Source organism: Homarus americanus, unplaced genomic scaffold (assembly GCF_018991925.1).
Source record: "Homarus americanus isolate GMGI-L3 unplaced genomic scaffold, GMGI_Hamer_2.0 scaffold37032, whole genome shotgun sequence".
Classification (NCBI taxonomy): domain Eukaryota; kingdom Metazoa; phylum Arthropoda; class Malacostraca; order Decapoda; family Nephropidae; genus Homarus; species Homarus americanus.
In genome coordinates this window covers 10,224,924-10,245,090 of record NW_024731852.1, presented here as the reverse complement: position 1 = coordinate 10,245,090, position 20,167 = coordinate 10,224,924, and the positions used below count along the sequence as shown (strand labels likewise).

The 20,167-nt window shown below is 44.7% G+C and overlaps 1 protein-coding gene across 1 annotated transcript in view; it reads right to left on the bottom strand.

Moving 5' to 3' along the window:
• The window catches only part of LOC121867877 (trichohyalin-like), a 265,880-nt gene that overhangs the window by 224,749 nt on the left and 20,964 nt on the right, over positions 1–20,167 (bottom strand). Inside the window, exon 3 of the mRNA XM_042368002.1 lies at positions 18,793–18,954. Within this exon, the coding sequence (XP_042223936.1) occupies positions 18,793–18,954 (162 nt within the window). The remainder of the gene's footprint in view (positions 1–18,792; positions 18,955–20,167) is intronic.

Below are 20,167 nucleotides of genomic sequence, written 5' to 3'. Positions count from 1 at the left end.
AATGTACAATTATTTTGGTGGGATTTTTCACCTTTTAAAGAATATATATATATATATATATATATATATATATATATATATATATATATATATATATATATATATATATATATATATATATATATATATATATATATTTAACTGATTATATTTTCGAGCACATCACATTAGTTTGTTGTTATTACTTTATAGCGAGGATCCTGTGTTGTTGTTATTGTTAGTGTTTTTCTTTCTTTTTTTTATTTCTTAATTTTCTCTCTTCTTCTTCGTCATCTTCTTTTCTTTCTTCTTTTCTCTATTCTCTTCATCTATGTAATTACTGCAATCAATTTTCTTCTTTCCTTCTATTTTTCTTCTTCATTTTCTTCTTTTTCTTTCATTTTTTCTTCTTTCCTCCTCCTCCTCCTCCTTCCCTCCTCCTTCTCTTCCTCCTTCAGATCACAACCTTCCTTGTCACCACCACCACCACCACCTTCATGCCCAGGCCTTCCCTATTATATATCAACGAATTCACATCATCGTTTCTATAAACCTTTCTGTCGTTTACGTTAGAAAACATCACCAGCAATTGTTCATCACCACCATCGCCACCAACTCGACTTTAACAACCACTATCACCATGACTACCACCACCACTACCCAACAGAAATTGCCCTTAAGTATTCAAGATTCCAATTTTATTTCCTGGTCGCGTTGAAAACGTTTGTGCATGAATATTTCAGTAGGCTGCTGCTGGTTCCCTTTGATGTAACTGTTTTCCCGTTTGTCAAGTAATTTCTGGGATTACATTCTCACCCTTCAAGAATGTTTAGTTATTTATAAGTCATTTCAATGAGGATAGGGCCAGACAGCATCCAGACAGGAGAAGAGAGGGAGAGAAGGAAATGGATTTGGGAAGACAAGGGAGAAAAGGAAAGAAGGTGGGGAGAGAGAGAGAGAGAGAGAGAGAGAGAGAGAGAGAGAGAGAGAGAGAGAGGAGGCCATGAGGGAGGATGGAAAGAGAACGTTGTTAGATAAGGAGGAGGGAGAAAAGCTGAATGAGAGAGGGGTGAGGAAAGAAGGAAGTTGGGTGTGTGGAAGATAAAGAAGTGTCGAGGAGGAGGAGGAAGGAAAGAAGGAAGGAAAGAAATATGAGGAAGGAGAAAGAATAAGTATGTTAGGGTAGAGACATTCATTTTGATGTAAAACTTTACTCTATACCTACAGATGAGGCACCAAGCAGGATGAGCACCGCCACTGCTGCCAGTTTCACTGCCGCTGACGAGCACCTCATCCCAAGCAACAGTGGCAGCACCTCATCCTAGCAAAATGGCAGAACTCATCCTAGCAACAGTGGCAGTACCATCCAAGCAACAGTGGCAGTACCTCATCCAAGCAACAGTGGCAGTACCTCATCCCCCAGCAACAGTGGCAGTACCTCATCCCAGCAACAGTGGCAGTACCTCATCCTAGCAACAGTGGCAGTACTCCTCATCCCAGCAACAGTGGCAGTACTCCTCATCCCAGCAACAGGCAGCACTCATCCAGCAACAGTGGCAGCACCATCCTAGCAACAGTGGCAGCACCTCATCCCAGCAACAGTGGCAGCACCTCATCCAAGCAAGTGGCAGTATTTCATCCTAGCAACAGTGGCAGCACCTCATCCTAGCAACAGTGGCAGCCTCATCCTAGCAACAGCTGGCAGTACCTCATCCAAGCAACAGTGGCAGTACCTCATCCTAGCAACAGTGGCAGTACCTCATCCCAGCAACAGTGGCAGCACCTCATCCAAGCAACAGTGGCAGTACTCATCCCCAACAACAGTGGCAGCACCTCATCCAAGCAACAGTGGCAGTACCTCATCCCAGCAACAGTGGCAGCCTCATCCAAGCAACAGTGGCAGTACTCATCCGCAACAGTGGCAGCACCTCATCCCAGCAACAGTGGTATCATCCCAGCAACAGTGGCAGTACCTCATCCAGCAACAGTGGCAGTACTCATCCCAAGCAACAGTGGCAGCATCATCCTAGCAACAGTGGCAGCACTTCATCCCACAATGGCAGACCTCATCCTAGCAACAGTGGCAGTACTTCCTCATCCAAGCAACAGTGGCAGTACCTCATCCCAGCAACAGTGGCAGTACCTCATCCTAGCAACAGTGGCAGTACCTCATCCCGAGCAACAGTGGCAGTACTCATCTGCAACAGTGGCAGCATCATCCCAGCAACAGTGGCAGTAATTTCATCCTAGCAACAGTGCAGCACCTCATCCTAGCAACAGCGGCAGTACCTCATCCTAGCAACAGTGGCAGTACTCATCCAGCAACAGTGGCAGTACCTCATCCTAGCAACAGGCAGTACCTCATCCTAGCAACAGGCAGTACCTCATCCCAGCAACAGTGGCAGTACCTCATCCCAGCAACAGTGGCAGTACCTCATCCTAGCAACAGGTGCACCTCATCCTAGCAACAGTGGCAGTACCTCATCCTAGCAACAGTGGCAGTACTTCATCCTAGCAACAGTGGCAGTACCCTCATCCAAGCAACAGTGGCAGATACCTCATCCTAGCAACAGTGGCAGTACCTCATCCAAGCAACAGTGGCAGTACCTCATCCCAGCAACAGTGGCAGTATCCTCATCCAAGCAACAGGCACATCATCCTAGCAACAGTGGCAGTACTCATCCTAGCAACAGTGGCATACCTCATCCAAGCAACAGGCAGTACCTCATCCCAGCAACAGTGGCAGTACCTCATCCACAACAGTGGCAGCCTCATCCAAGCAACAGTGGCAGTACTTCATCCCAGCAACAGTGGCAGTACCTCATCCTAGCAACAGCGGCAGTACCTCATCCAAGCAACAGTGGCAGTACCTCATCCTAGCAACAGTGGCAGTACCTCATCCCAGCAACAGTGGCAGTACCTCATCCAAGCAACAGTGGCAGTAATCATCCCAGCAACAGTGCAGTAATCATCCAAGCAAATATGGCAGTACCTCATCCTAGCAACAGTGGCAGTACCTCATCCACAAATAGCAGCAGTATTCTCATCCTAGCAACAGTGGCAGTACCTCATCCTAGCAACAGTGGCAGCACCTCATCCACAACAGTGGCAGTATCTCATCCTAGCAACAGTGGCATCATCCAAGCAACAGTGGCAGTACATCATCCTAGCAACAGTGGAAGTACTTCATCCTAGCGACAGTGGCAGTACTTCATCCTAGCAACAGTGGCAGTACTCCATCCTAGCAACAGTGGCAGTACTCCATCCTAGCAACAGTGGCAATACTCCATCCTAGCAACAGTGGAAGTACTCCATCCTAGCAACAGTGGCAGTACCTCATCCTAGCAACAGTGGCAGTACCTCATCCTAGCAACAGTGGCAGTACCTCATCCTAGCAACAGTGGCAGTACCTCATCCAAGCAACAGTGGCAGTACCTCATCCTAGCAACAGTGGCAGTACCTCATCCTAGCAACAGTGGCAGTACAGTACCTCATCCTAGCAACAGTGGCAGTACCTCATCCTAGCAACAGTGGCAGTACCTCATCCTAGCAGTATAAGTAAGTTTACATCAAAATGAATGTCTCTATCCCCGTAACATACTTATTCTTCCTTCCTTCTTCTCCTTCCTCCCTTCTTTTCCTAACATCCTCTCTTTCTTGGATTCTTTCTCTTTTTCCTACTTCCCCTCTACCCCACTCTTCTCTCTTTCCTTCCTTCCTCGACTCGTTCTTTCCCTTAAATCCCCTCTCCTTTCTTTTTTCCCTCACCCTCTTTCCTTGCTTCCTTTACCCCTCTCTCTTTCCTCCACTCCCTACCTCCCTCCTCGACACTTCTTTATCTTCTCACTTTCCTTCTTTCTTTCACCCCCTCTCTCCTTCCTTTTCTCCCTCACTCCTTATCTAACAACGTTCTCTTTCCATCCTCCCTCCTTGACTCTCTCTCTCTCTCTCTCTCTCTCTCTACCCCCTTCTTTCCTTTTCTCCCTTGTCTTCCAAATCCATTCCTTCTCTCCCTCTTTCTATCTTTCTCCTGTCTGGATGCTGTCAGCCTCCTCTTGATAACATAAATAACTAAACATTCTTGAAGGGTGAGAATGTAATCCCAGAGGCTGTGACAAACGGGAAAACAGTTACATCAAAGGGAACCAGCGGGGCCCAGCAGCCTACTGAAATATTCATACACAAACGTTTCAACGCGACCAGGAAACAAGTGGAATCTTGAATGCTTAAAGGGGTAGTTTCTGTTGGGTAGTGGTGGTGGTAGTCATGGTGATGGTGGTTGTGTAAAGTCCTCGAGTTGGTGGCGATGGTGGTGATAGACTTGGTACTGGTGATGGTAATATACTGTAGATGGTGTTTCTGGTGATACTGATGATGTAATTACTGGTGACCGGTAAAGGTGGTAACCCTTGGTGATGGCAGTAACTGTAATGTAGGCGACGGTAGTGAAAGAAGGTTTATAGGAGCGGTGGTGGTGGTTTAGATATGGATGGTGGTAGTAGCTGTGGTATGAGAAGGGACTGTGGGTGGAGGAGGTGGTGGTGGTGGTGGATTTGACTGATTGAGTATTAGTTCCTCTATCGTTATAACAGCTAATATTCACATGACGCTGTATTCATTAAAAGTTTTTCTATTTAAAAATTATATAGCCAAAAAATATAGATTAAGCAAACGTATAATACTGAGATTTTAAAACTACTTTATATTTTCTGACGGATTCCTCGATAAAATTGAAGACTCCGCCTCCTGGAAATGAGACATCTGCTCCAAGATCTAGATAAAAGCGGTAGTAACCATCCCCTCCCTGAGCCCTGGCGCCTCTTAAGGGCCCTCAGACTAGAACAGGATAGTGGCAGGATAGTCTTCACATTCTGGCTGGGGATCGAGTCATCAGGTGTGTGTGTGTCAGCGTCTAGAGTAACCAATGATAAGTCTGACTCACATCTCCTTGGTATTCGGGTATGCATCCAGGGACGAATCTCCATTGTAATCGTCCAGAGATCGTGTGGGCCAATAGTGGTCTCCCAACAACACCGCCAGGCATTACACAAAACATTTCTAGACCCAGTACGTGTAAACCAATATGGGAGTAGATAAAGTAATGGAGCTGAACGGAACATAGCAGCTCTGACCACCTTGTCCACCTTCTCACGTATGTCGGTACCCAGACAGAAACCTGACCTGATGGCCACGTAGCTCTATTAGGAAGAGCCACTCCTGTATCTTAACCTAACCTAACCTGTATCTTAAGAACCAGAGGGTGGAGAGGGTTAAAAGATTCTAGAGCATGAAGGGTGCTGGTGGTGGTGGAGATGGTGGTGTGGTGGTGATAGTGGTGTGGTGGTGATAGTGGTGTGGTGGTGAAAGTGGTTAGATGGTGGTGGTGGTAGTATGATGGCGGTGATAGTGGTTAGATGGTGGTGGTGGTGGTGGTAAAAACGGAGGTTAACAGAGAAACACTGCAGCAGGAATTTGTGGTGTGAGTAAATGAAGGTGACAGTCTCCAATGGCGCGCGCGCGCACACACGCACACACACACACACGCACAACTTTATCTCACATATAAGCAACGAAAAAAATCACCATATAAACAAGACAAACAAACAATTCTGTAACAAACAAATAAGAAAAACTAAACAATTCTCTCACAAATCAAAACGTACATAAACAAAACAAAAAATAACCTGGGAACAACCACAGCCAACGCCCATTGTTTAATTCACTGATTTTTCTTTTTTTCCTCATTCTTTCCTTTTCTATCTATCGTTATTATTTTTTTTTCATTCTATCTATCCATCTACCTCCATTCATCCATCTCTCTCTCTATCCATATACCTATCTATTCATCCATCTATCTATATATGTTACCGCAAGCAGTAATGAGTATACAGTATATAGATAGTATTGAGATGATGGAGGCAGTGCCGGATTTAGACCTGTGGAGGCCCATGGGCAGCCTCTCTGTGGAGGCCCCCTCATTATAACTACCCAAGAGGGTGGGGTGGCGAGTGAAGCCATATGCAGTTATATTGAGGAAATTAGAACATTGAGAAATTTGTAATTAACTGTATATTTATTGATAGTGTACAAATTCACCACACACACACACACACACACAAAAGTGAGACATGACTGGAGTCATTCATGTGGTTTCTAGTCGGTTCACAGGAAAACCAGGTATTCATGAATTTCAAGGAGTAGCTAGCTCAATTTCTATCACGCTTCTTGCTGAACATAGTTTTACGTGATGGAATAGATAAACTTGAATTTTAAAGAATGAAAATAAAAATAATCCAAATGAATAAACAAATAAATAACATATTGTAATATGTGGAGGCCCCCAGATTGTGGAGGCCCCTGGGCAGCTGCCTACTTTGCCCACTCCTGAATCCGGCCCTGGATGGAGAGACCCAGAGGAGGTTGGGGTGTTGGGTGGTAGTAAGGGGAGCTTGTTTGTGTATAAACGCCTGACGCATCAAAGTCGGCCAGCCAGGGCAGGGCACTGCCACTGTAGCTATCCCCATCATAGAGTTATAGGAATAACTGCCTGTGACACTGTTGATCGACTTGCCAAAGAAGCGACACAAGAAGAAGATATTGAAGCCACCCTCGCCCTCTCCCTGAATCATCTCAAATCTCGCATACACGCCACACAACGAGAAGCATTCGACGTAAAATGGACACACCTGAAACAACGGGGCAGCGTCACACTATGCCACTGACGTTGTAACCGGTGACTCCAACCGCCACTACAAAGAGTATCAATCTCTGACTCGATCTCAACAGATTATATACATGAGACTGCGCCTAGGGTACAGGTACCTATGGGAGTACATTGGCAACCCTGAGCCTGGCCGCACTGTTTGTAAACTTTGTGGTCAACCCGACTCTCACACCCTCCGTCACTACATCCTCACTTGCCCTATGACCTCCTCCTACAGGTCCCCAGCCGTTACCAACACCTCTTCCCTCCCTGACCAGATATCCCTCCTCCTAGTCACAGGCCTGGCACTTGACATTATAAGGGACCTGCCACGCTTTGCTATAAACAGATGAAATGTACCGGGAATTCCCCCCCCCCCCCACACTCATCATTCTGTCACTTTATGTAACTTGCTGACACGCCCTTAATGCATGAGTCATAAAGGCAAGCATGAACTCCGCATGCTTCCCAGATGGGCACTGTAAACGCTTCTGCGCTTCACCTTGCACAGGATGTAAAGGGGTGCCCAATAAACTAGCCCCCTCCGGGGCAATCTGTAATCAACACCTAACCTGTTTCTCTTGAGACTTTCAACACGTAAGTGTAACTTGTACTTATTGTTTACACAGGTAGACTGTGTCCATTGCATCGGTTATCATTGTGATAATATAGAAATATGGCAAATTAAGTACGCATTATAAGTGTTAACATTAGACTAATTACATAGCTATGATTGTTATGTGAATATATATTGGATTAAACATTTATGTATGATTGCCTATGTATGATTTATTTGAAATACTAAAATAAATTGTATTCAACAGGTTTGACCGAATTATAACGTTCGAGTTTAACGTGAAGAGTCTGATTAACCTTTAAACGCTCAGATGGCGTTTACAATATATCTATCTATTCATCCAACTTTCTATCTCTATATCCATCTATCTATCTTTCCATCATCCATTATCTTTCTCATTAGTTTCATTTTTTTTCAATTTTTTTTCGTTTAAAGAATATAAAAAAAGTAGCCATGTTTCCTTCTAGTGTGTGTGTGTGTGTGTGTGTGTGTGTGTGTGTGTGTGTGGTGACGAGGAGGAACAGCGTAGAGCCAGAAAGAGTCCGTAGGTACAATCTTTTACACCAGGTTGAGACAAAAGATCGGTGAGAAATATTGTAAACAAGAGAGACAGAATGAGGGACAACACGTACGAATTTTTGATCTTCCGTCCCCAGGAGAGGGGGAGGGGAAGGAGGAGGGGAGGAGGAGGGGGAGGAGGAGGAAAAAAGAGAAAGAAAGAAGTAAAGAAGAAGGAAAAAGAGAAAGAAAAGTAGGAGAAGAAAAATAGAAGGAAAAGAAGAAGAAAATTGATTGCGGTAATTACATAGATGAAGAAGAATAGAGAAAGAAGAAGAAAAGAAGATGACGAAGAAGAAAGGAGAAAAATTAAGAAATAAAAAAAAGAAAAGGAAAAGAAAAGGAAAACACTAACAATAACAACAACACAGGATCCTCGCCTCAGTAACAACAAACTAATGTGATGTGCTCGAAATATAATCCAGTTAATTATATATATATATATATATATATATATATATATATATATATATATATATATATATATATATATATATATATATATATATATATATTTCTTTAAAGGTGAAAAATCCCACCAAAATAATTGTACATTCCCAGGTGCTACGTCCAAATATTATCTCACTTAACCGAAATCCTACAAGAAATCGGATTTTTCTGTTTATATGTATAACCCCCTCCTTCCTCCACTAGGCTGTTACTGGTGTACTGGCTAACCACACACTCACACCCAAGTCATTCTCTAGTCTAAACTTCGCGCCAAAATGTACCTAACACCCGCCGCCAAATACATGTTAAACCCCCCAAATATATGTTACACCGCCGTAAATATTTCCGCTAAAGATAAGTCTCATGTTTACACACTTCCGCTCAAGCTATTCTGCATACGTAAAAATATCCAGCCAGAATATTTCACACTTGGAGGGACTTCAAGCCAAAAATACTGTCGTCTACATGGGGGTAATCCCGCCAAGGCTACATTCTTGGAGGGTATTTCCCACTAAAAATATTATATACATGAGCACGTTTGGGATAAGGATTTTCAACATTAAATATATATATTACCACAAGAACCCATTTGTCAAAAAAGAAATTTTAAATTCCAATTACCAGAATTTCATAATACCATCACTAGTATTTCATAACAATTATACTCCCATTACTAGCATTTCATAATACCCATATTCCCCTTCACCATTATATCCCCATCACTGTTACTTCACAATAAATAATTTCCCATCACTCAAGGTAAATTATATTGCAATATTTTCCCCCTAAGAGTTATTTCATATAGGTTCCAATATTTACGGTTCACGATATTAAACATTTCTCCTTCAAGGGGCACCACAGTATCTTACTCAATGAGATATTTCTGTCACCACCATAAACACATAAAGACACTTCCCATTCACCTCCTTGATATATTAAAGCAGGAATCACGATTCTCAGTAGACTACAGTAAATATACAGTGTTGATGTTTTCTCGTCTATTTTACATGTGAGTTTTACTGGCATCAAAGACATTTTCAAAATCGAATACAGTCCCTCAGAAACTTATTTTAAATAATAATAATAATATATTCAACGAGAATATCTATAACCTGGGATATATTCAATGAAAGGTTATTCTAAATATTACTACATTCTGAAAACACTAACTTGGGATGTATTTCATTAAAGGTTACTTTTACTTATAATATTCAAGAAAACTACTTTAAGGAGGGATATATTCAACCAAGAGCCACCAAAAATACTGATATATTCAGCGAAATCCATATAACAATACGATAAACTATACATTATAGTGCACTTGTTCCCGCTAAAGATACTTTAATTTGAACATTAAAATCTTCCCCTAAAACCACTTACTGAACAAAACAATATTCCTGCCAGGGTTTCTTTACGCAGCGAGGTCCAAGGTTGACTAACCTGAGATAGCCTCCCGGGGTGTCCCTCCTCCCCTACCCCCCCTCGTACCCCGTTCACGTGGTGAATGGCGAGAGGGAGCGTCAGTCAGTGAACCCTGGGGAGGAGGGGGAGGGGGGAAGAGGAGGGGGAGGAGGGGGAAGAGGAAAGAGGGGGGGGAGAGGGAGGGCTATTCGAGCTGAAGCCAGGTCGGTGACCTCCCACCTCCGGCTTATACAACACAAAGCACACATCACAGCAACAAGTTTATAATTAGAGTATAAATTTATTACTTCATTTCATAAATAACACCTACAGTACAGTAAAATAAATGTCAAAACTATATATTAAATCATTTCAGCCATGTCAATATTGTTGTTGGTGCTCACTTTGTATCTGTACAGTATAATTAAGGTTGAATAACTGATTAAATATCAGTCATTATTCAGGATCAAAGTAAGTCACATGATGGTGTAGACAGAGGAAGTAAAGGGATAACTACACAGTGAGTGGCATCACAGGCATCACTCATCTGGCACACGGCGGTCTTGGTGACACTGACGACTCTGGCTTCAGGAGAGAGCAGAGAAAAAGAACAAGTGAGGAGCCCGACGGTCACCACACCCTGGAGGCTGGCCGGAGGGAGGAACTTGGTAGTCAGTAATGGTCACATTAAAGGCAAAGAACCGACACACTCCGTGAGGAAGTTACCCAACCACAGTGAAGGTTACTGGCCAGGTCATATAGGAGGAACTGAGGAACCCCTAATGGCCAGGCTAGAGGCCACACTGCCACTCCAGTCCAAAAGAGATACCATAGAGACATTAATGGCCCCACTACCGGTACAGAGCCACCACTGGCCATTATGAACGGACGGAAGAGCCAAAGAGCCCTTGACGGCTAGCAGAGGTCAAACAACCGTTGATGGCCGGGGGGGATGGGGGGCAGCAGGGTCGTGAGGACAGGTGCCGCCTGGAGACAAGGCGACAGTCTACCGTCTACCAACAGGATTAACCACATTGTTATCTGAGTCGAATTAGTAGACGCCCACCTGGCTAGCATGGAGGACACAACCAAAATTGGCCAGTGTGGTAAACAGGGCCACTTGTGGTCAAGTTAAGGCCCATAGAGGCACCTGTGGCCTGACACATGTTATTACAGCCATAACTGAGAGAGATACACACACACAGATAGGGGGTGATGTGCTACAGTGCAGATCGATGGTGAGGAAAGTGGTGGTGTTCAGGACAGTCACACACACACACACACACACACACACACACACACACACACACACACACACACACACACACACACACACACACACACACACACACACACACACACACACACACACACACACACACACACACACACACACACACACACACACACACACACACACACACACACACACACACACACACACACACACACACACACACACACACACACACACACACACACACACACACACACACACGGAATCCATTGTTTTGCCATTCCACTACACTTCATGACGGCATTTCCTGAATTCAAAATCTTGCTACAAAACTCAATTTCAACACAACCTCCAATACTCTACAGCCTAATGACATATCTGGCCGGTTTAGTCAGTCAACAGCAATATCGTGACTGACTGATACTGTTCTGAGCAAGTGCAGGTGTTTTATTTTATTCATTAATGTATATATACGACTGTAGCCAATACCTCATTCCTAACTTTGTAATAAAAATATACCAAAACACCTGCTTGGAAAACGTGAAATACATTCAAAAATATATTCAATAATAATGTACGATACAAGACAGACAGACAGATAGATAGATAGATAGATAGAATAGATAGATAGATAGATAGATAGATAGATAGATGGATTGTTTCAGATAAATAAACAGATAGACACTGGTAAAATAGTCTAACCAGTTTCAGGTCGGTAGAGGCAGGACTTGGTCAGTCTTCCAGAAAATAATACAGAAAATCAGGTGTGCAGGCAACTCGCCCAGGGCATGTGCATGGTTTACCAGCTGGCAGTGACACGAGCTAGCAGTGACATGAGCTGGCAGTAACTGGGATTGGAGTATTTTGTTGCGGTGACACAGGTGCTTGGTGACACAGAGTTGTGACAGGCTGTGTTACAGGCTGGCGGGGACCTGAGTTGGCAGTGACACAGGCTGACAGTGACTACAGGCTGGCAGTGATACAGGCTGGAGTGGCACTAACCTTGATATTTGAGCTGGGAGTGACACGAGCTGGCAGTGGCTGGCTAGCAGTGACACAGTGAAACGACACATTTGGCAGTGACACGGGTTAGCAGTGACACAGCTGGAAGTGACATAACCCCATACTGCCTCCTCTACCATAACCCTTCTACCGACCATAACCCATGCCACACACATAGCCCATACCACTACACAACCCATACCACACTCTACCTGCTTATACTGCCTTTGCTCCTCTGCAAGCCCTTACTGCCACATAACCCACATACACCTCTGCCCTGCTGCCTCCTCCACAACCCTTCTGCCTCCTCTACCTGCTTGCCTGTCTCTGCTTCCATACTGCCTCTACCATAACCCATACTGCCTCCTCTACCATAATCCATGCCTCTGCCCTTATACTGCACCTCCTCTACCTGCCCCACTGCCTCCTCTGCAACCCTGCCTCCTCTACCACCTTCCCACACCACTCCTCTACCACTGCCCTGCCTCCTCTACCTGCTCATGCCTGCCTCCCTCCTACCTGCCCACACTGCCTCCTCACCTGCCCTGCCTCCTCTACCACCGCCCACACACACTCTCCTACCCACTCATACTGCCTCTCTACCTTGCCTGCCTCCTCTACCACATACTGCCTCCTCTACACCAGCCCATGCCACGACCACTTAACCCAGCACTGCCACTACCACCAACCCATACTACCTACCTTTTCCCAAGTTTTCAACCCATACTGCCTCCTCTGCACCGCAACCCCATGCACCTTTCTGCACCAACCCATACTGCCTCCTGCATGGCCCATGCAGCTCTGCACACTTCATACTGCCTCTGCCTGTGCCTGCCTCTACCGCCAACCCGCCTCTACCACCTTATACTGCCTCTACCATAACCCCATACTGCCTCCTCTACCACAACCCCATACTGCCTCCCTCTACCACAACCCCTTACCCTCTACCACCAGCCCATACTGCCTCCTCTACCTGTATACCTCTACCATAACCCATACTGCTACCATAACCCATACTGCCTCCCTCTACCACACACCTCCTCCTACCTGCTTATACTGCCTCTACCACAACCCATACTGCCTCCTCTCTACAACCCCTTACTGCCTCCTCTACCACCAACCCTTTTACCTCCCTCTCCCTGCCCCACCTGCCTCCTCTACCACAACCCCTTACTGCCTCCTCTACCACCCCACACCCTCTCTACCCATATACCTCCCTCTACCCCGCCCACACTGCCTCCTCTGCAACCCCGCCTGCCACTACCACAACCCACTGCCTCTGCCGCCCACACTGCCTCTCTACCACCAGCCACTGCCTCCTCTGCCTTGCTGCCTCTACCATAGCCCTGCCTCCTCTACCACCCCACCTGCCTCCTCTACCACCCAACCCCTGCCTCCTACCACGCCCTTACTGCCTACCATAACCCCATACTGCCTCTCTGCAACCCATACTGCCACTACCTGCCTTCCCATACCTCTACCACTGCCCTTTGCCTCTACCCACCAGCCCTGCCTCTGCCACCAGCAAGATATCAGGTTTAATTCCTCAGCGCCCTTCTTTAACCCCTCCTCCAGGATTTAGTTGTCGCTTGGTTTGACTGGGTTAGTCTCTCTCTCTCTCTCTCTCTCTCTCTCTCTCTCTCTCTTGTATAATCACACCAGCCAGCAGGTCTAAAAAGCAGGCTGAGGGTGGAAAGAGGCACAGAGTGGGAGCGTAATTGGGGTGGGGCGTAGTTGGGGTGGGAAACGTAGTTGAGGGTGAGGCAATAGTTAGGGGATGGAAGGTGGATTAGAATAGGGTGTGGGGGAGGCAGACGGGGTGAGGGAGTAGTTAGGGAAGGTAGGTGAGGGTAGTGAGGAAGGTAGGTGGGGGTGATGGGAGGTAGGGGTGATGGAAATAGTTGGAGTTAGGAATGGCAGCACAGGCGGGCATGGGGTGAGGGTAGGGGCAGGGTGTGGAGGTAGGAGTGGGGGTGGGGAGTAGGAGTGGGGTGTGGAGCTAGGGTGATGGTGTGGGCTAGGGTGGTGTGGTGTGGAGCTAAGTGGTGGTGGAGTGAGATGGGGGTGGTCAGTATGATGGGGGTGGGTTATAATCCTTAACTGGAGCAGAATAAATTATCAAAACTCAAGTATACAGCATTTTTTTTTATAGTGGGATCTTATAGAAATTTTCTTGGAATTTCCGGCACTAATTACGAAAATACACAATTATTCAAATCCACAGGGTTGGGGAGGCAATCGGGAAGCTAACATGGATTCCTAACCTGTGTAGTTGGGAGTCTCAGTTCAATTTAACGTCCATGTTTAATAATTCTCTGGTGTGGAATGTAACCACACAATTGTAATACAAGTAATATCTGTAATAAAAGTGAATAAAAGTAAATAAATAATAAAAAAAGAAGCAATAAAGGTAAATAAATATATAAATAAACAAAAATAAGCAATAAAAGTAAAAAACAAACAAAAAAACAGGAAAAGTAACAAAATAAAAATAAGCAATAAAAGAAAATAAACAAAAAGAAGCAATAAAGGTAAATAAATAGAAATAAGAACTAATAATAAAAGTAATCATACACTTTCATCACACAATCAACTCGTCCCCTAAGCGAGCTAAGCATATACGTGTTTAATAAAGGGGCAACATTATTCATCGCCTTTAAGCTATTTTATGCCGGGGAACACAAAACATTTCTACCACAGCACTCCACCACCACCACTCCCGTACCGCCCTCCCTCCCTCCCTCCCTCCATCGTTTAATTAACTACAATTGACACTGACAGCGCTTTTATATCAACCTAGATTACAATCATTCCAGTGAAACACAGTCTATTTCATCAAACTCTCTCTCTCTCTCTCTCTCTCTCTCTCTCTCTCTCTCTCTCTCTCTCAAACAGATTCTCCGTAATTAAACTAATGTTGCACCTGGGTGATTAAGTTACTCAACACAGTCGTAATTTTGCCAATTAGTTGTGTTTTCCGCGGCTTCACAGCATCGTTAAATCTCAAGGTTAATTGCTTCCACGTATCTCACGGTATTTGACCTGTTTATCGTGTAGCGTCTGTCACTAATACAAGATTCTCCACCTCTTCTTCTTCCCCTTCTCCTCTCTCTCTCTCTCTCTCTACACACACACACACACACACACACACACACACACACACATTGTCTACTGTATATATATCATAACCATCTCATCCGTCTCATTATCAAGAGGAGTAAAATCACGTTCCTCATGTTCTCAAAGACTGGTGTTTTGGGGGGTGATGTGACGTGCGTGTGTGTAAGATTCCTGGGTGAGGAGATCTTGTCACCAGCTCGACAAAGTTTACTCAAGAGAAGTTTCTGCAAGATGAAGAGTGTGTGTGTGTGTGTGTGTGTGTGTGTGTGTGTGTAAAAAGGTCTGCATGAAGGTAAGGTGAGCCTTACTAGGTGGGCACAGCTGCGGTCAACTGGGCTGTGTAGTTATCCCAACACGTGTCACATTATTCACAACCCTCCATGACGGGAACACACCTGCGCACCCCATCCCCCCACACGTAACTACATACCATAAATCTAGTAATCAAATAATTTGCACTGTTTGTAAGTGATAGTTTTCATCAGAAAATGTCACCTGCTATCTGACCATCAGCAGAGGAACGAGTCTTCACACTAAACTACAATGTAACACTCACCATATCTGTTCTTTACTCCAACTCACGAGCGGAGAATGTAGATGGGACAAGGTACTAATTTGATAATTTAAAGTCAGGGGAGCTGGCGGAGGAGGTCCGGCTGGGGGGTGGAGGGTGTGACCCCGGGCAGTGTGAGGGCTAAGTTATGTTGATGAGTCAGGGAACAGGTTCCTAGGACAGGTTTTACTCGCCAAGATGGAAGATTAAGGCAGGCGGCCAGACCTTATGGACGATAACGACAAGATTACTCCCCGCACCACACACACACACGTCCACCTGGTAATCCCACTCTCAACCAGGATCATATTCATTCCCTCCATTCACCTCCCTCTCACTCTCCCACTTAGGGTCTTTTGACCTCTCAAGTCGTCCTGTTGGCCTGCCATGTTCCCGGATGCTGCAGCATTAACCCGTCCGAGTCTCCCACGGTAGAGGAAAAACGTAGTTTTCATCTCTCACTTTTAGTTTTCGGGTACGAGTGTGTGGGCGAAGCGCTCTGGGTCCTTCACACATATAATTAATACAAATAGACGTAATAGCGAGGAGTTATTTATTGGGTGGATGTGAGTCCGTTGATGACTGTCACAGTTTATATCTGACGGTGGATGACGGTGTAGAGGGAGAGTCTGCTGCACCAATGAGAAAGTCTACCAGTGCCATCTAGGTAATACTACACTCCTCGTACACACTTCTCAACGTTAAAAAACTCGACCGGCAATCTATTGTCCACTTGTGTTTTTCTTCATCATCATCATTTTTGCCGTTCTCATCGTGATGCAACCAAGTGTCCACACACACACACACACACACACACACACACACACACACACACACACACACACACACACACACACACACACACACACACACACACACACACACACACACACACACACACACACACACACACACACACACACACACACACACACACACACACACACACACACACACACACACACACACACACACACACACACACACACACACACACACACACACACACACACACACACACACACACACACACACACACACACACACACACACACACACACACACACACACACACACACACACACACACACACACACACACACACACACACACACACACACACACACACACACACACACACACACACACACACACACACACACACACACACACACACACAGCACACACACACACACACACACACACACACACACACACACACACACACACACACACACACACACACACACACACAGGACCTGACTCTTACGTTACATAGACCCCAAGAAATAAAATATATTTTCCCGGCCAATTTCTTACGGTGATTTACTTGAGTCAGGGTCACGCTGTCACGACATGTTAACGACAGAGAACCATGACGACCACAGCAGGAGATGACAAGCCAAGTATGACAACGAGCAGGTGACAGGAGACGACACATATCACACATCTATTTTAACCGGTGTTGACAATTTCCCTACTCCCCCCTCCTACAGAAACTCGGTGTGGGTGTGTGTGTGTGTGCAGGCTTAACCGCGCGACAACGTGATCAACTTACTAGACTGTGACTGCTTGACGCCTCCTGCAACCCACAACAACTACCACCACTACCACCAGGAGAAGCTTGTCACACTCAATCCCGAAGGCCCTCAACTTGGTCTCTCCTCAATGGTTCTTATAACTGATGGTGAAACTATTTATAACTAACCAGAACCTCAGAAGTCAACACTCCGGTACGTGATGGCATGTCTGGCTGTCCTGTTTCTTACTGAGGAACACGTCCGTACCATAACTATCAAGAGACGGACACATGTTGGGAGGGAGGGAGGGAGGGAGGGGAAGGAGGGGACGGGGGGGCTAAGGAGGAAAGGATGGGTGTAGTGGGGGAGTGTAGATGAGGGCTGTGTCAGGGAAGGTATACAGTATTGTTAGAGTGTAGTGGAGGGTGTAGACGAGGGATGAATACAAAAAAAACGTAGGCAGGGTGTAGTGAAGGGTGTGGAGGAGGCAGTTAACCCGTACCATAACGAGGAGGAGGGACTTAAGAGAGGAGAGGTAAGTGTCCTCCACACAATGTAACTCACAGCAGCCTCCACGAATTTTTTCCTAGAAGGGTAAAAAAAAAATAATGATTTTTTTCTTCATTGCATAATGTTCTAACAGTCGTTGCTGTAATGCGTTCGGAACATTTATCAGGGCAGACGTTTGTACTTATAACATTAAAAAGGTTTGTTTCTTACGTAACACCTGAAGATTAACCATCCTAACGCTACCTAGGAAGGAGTTAGGTTAGGTTAGTAGGGTAATTTATCTTCAGGTGAAATAAGCTGGGATGGCTAATCTTTTGTTGATACTTTCTTTCTCAACAATGCATAAAATCACTCACAATAACAAGTTTTAGCGACGCAGACCACAGCAGACGTTGGTACTTTTAACATTCAAAGGTTTGTTTTTTTACTCTACAATCACCAACTGGTCTCCACACTTCACCTGGACGCAAAAACCTGCCTCCTCCTCTCCTCCTCCATGATTCAGCTCGTGCCTGAGATTCAAAAGGGGCGTGAACAACCTCCATACACATGTTACCAACCCAAACCACGGCACTCACACAGCAATACATCACTGCAGACACACAGAGAACAAGTGCCCTATGTACATCAAACTGTGGTCTCTTTTTTTCACACAACCACGTAGGAGCGCCGCTAGATCAAGGCGAGGATACTAAACATGGAAGGGCCAGTGGGGCATAAGGAAAATCATATATATATATATATATATATATATATATATATATCGAGGATTTCCACATGGGTTATATTCCCAGTTTATCCCCCACCCCCCCCTCCCTCCCTTCACCCTTTCATCGTGTACAGTTAGGGTGAGTCTCTCGGTGGCGAGGGTCGAGCGCTGGTTCTTCCTACATCCAGTGGTTAATTTTGGCTCTGTGTTGAGACTCTTCGTTCAGGAGGCAACATACCGCCTCAAGGTTGTCTCTAAGATGAGTCTGCACTTATCTGATGCAATGATGGGTGACCAGTGGATACCTTGCAAGGAATTGGTAAGGGCACAGGATGGATGAAGACAGGATTACAAACAGGATGGGTGACATAAGGGATGATCAATAGGATGAGGATAGATAGGACTTAGCACTCACAAGAGCTGACCACAGGATATATCTCAGGATTACAACCAAGAGAATAAGTAATACTCACAAGGGCTGGCCAGAGGACGGGCGCGGCTCGTATTTTAGTGGGGTGCTTGCGGGAGGCCCAGGCCAGTGTTCGCTCCAGCAGGAAGATCTGAAACACCTGGCCTCGGTACACGTGCACCCATTCCCGCCGTTGCCACTCCACGTCATCGTACTCCACCAAAACCTGCAACATAAGGGTGGCGTTAATCATGCGTCACCAACCACGCCATCTGCAACCAATCATTCGTGTTTAAGAGTGTAGAAAATATGTTCTGTATATTCGTACAAGAGAAACAGGTTTGTGAGGGAGTGAGGAAATGATCTGTGTCTGTGGGGGAGTGAGAAAAGTCAGTGAGGGAACAAAAAAAATAACAGTATGGGAGAATGGAAAATATTTTAGCTTACGAAGAACTGATAAAATATACTTTATGAGTGACTGAACTGGACTAATAACACTCACCTAAAACAAACAAACACTTGAAATTAAACATAAAACAATTAAGCTCTGCCAAAACACGAGACAACAGTAAAGATGTGATTAATATTATCTTCTAACAACATTTATTTTTGTTTTGTTTTAGTAAATTCAACAACACCAACAAAGAAACATGAACAAATACAACAAGGGAGTTTTAAAAATTACTCTAAACACTTGTATAGACCAATCAGAAGCAATTAAGTTCATTTTGTCACGTCAACCATGTACACAATGAAGGTAAACACTAAACTATTACGTAATGTCATCATGTAAACAACGAAGGTAAACACTAACTGTACACCATTACATCACGTCAACATGTAAACAACGAAGGTAAACACTAACTGTACACTATAACATCACGTCAACATGTAAACAACGAAGGTAAACACTAACTGTACACTATAACATCACGTCAACATGTAAACAACGAAGGTAAACACTAACTGTACACTATTACATCACGTCAACATATAAACAACGAAGGTAAACACTAACTGTACACTATTACATCACGTCAACATATAAACAACGAAGGTAAACACTAACTGTACACTATAACATCACGTCAACATGTAAACAACGAAGGTAAACACTAACTGTACACTATAACATCACGTCAACATGTAAACAACGAAGGTAAACACTAACTGTACACTATTACATCACGTCAACATATAAACAACGAAGGTAAACACTAACTGTACACTATTACATCACGTCAACATATAAACAACGAAGGTAAACACTAACTGTACACTATTACATCACGTCAACATATAAACAACGTAGGTAAACACTAACTGTACACTATTACATCACGTCAACATATAAACAACGAAGGTAAACACTAACTGTACACTATTACATCACGTCAACATATAAACAACGAGGTAAACACTAACTGTACACTATTACA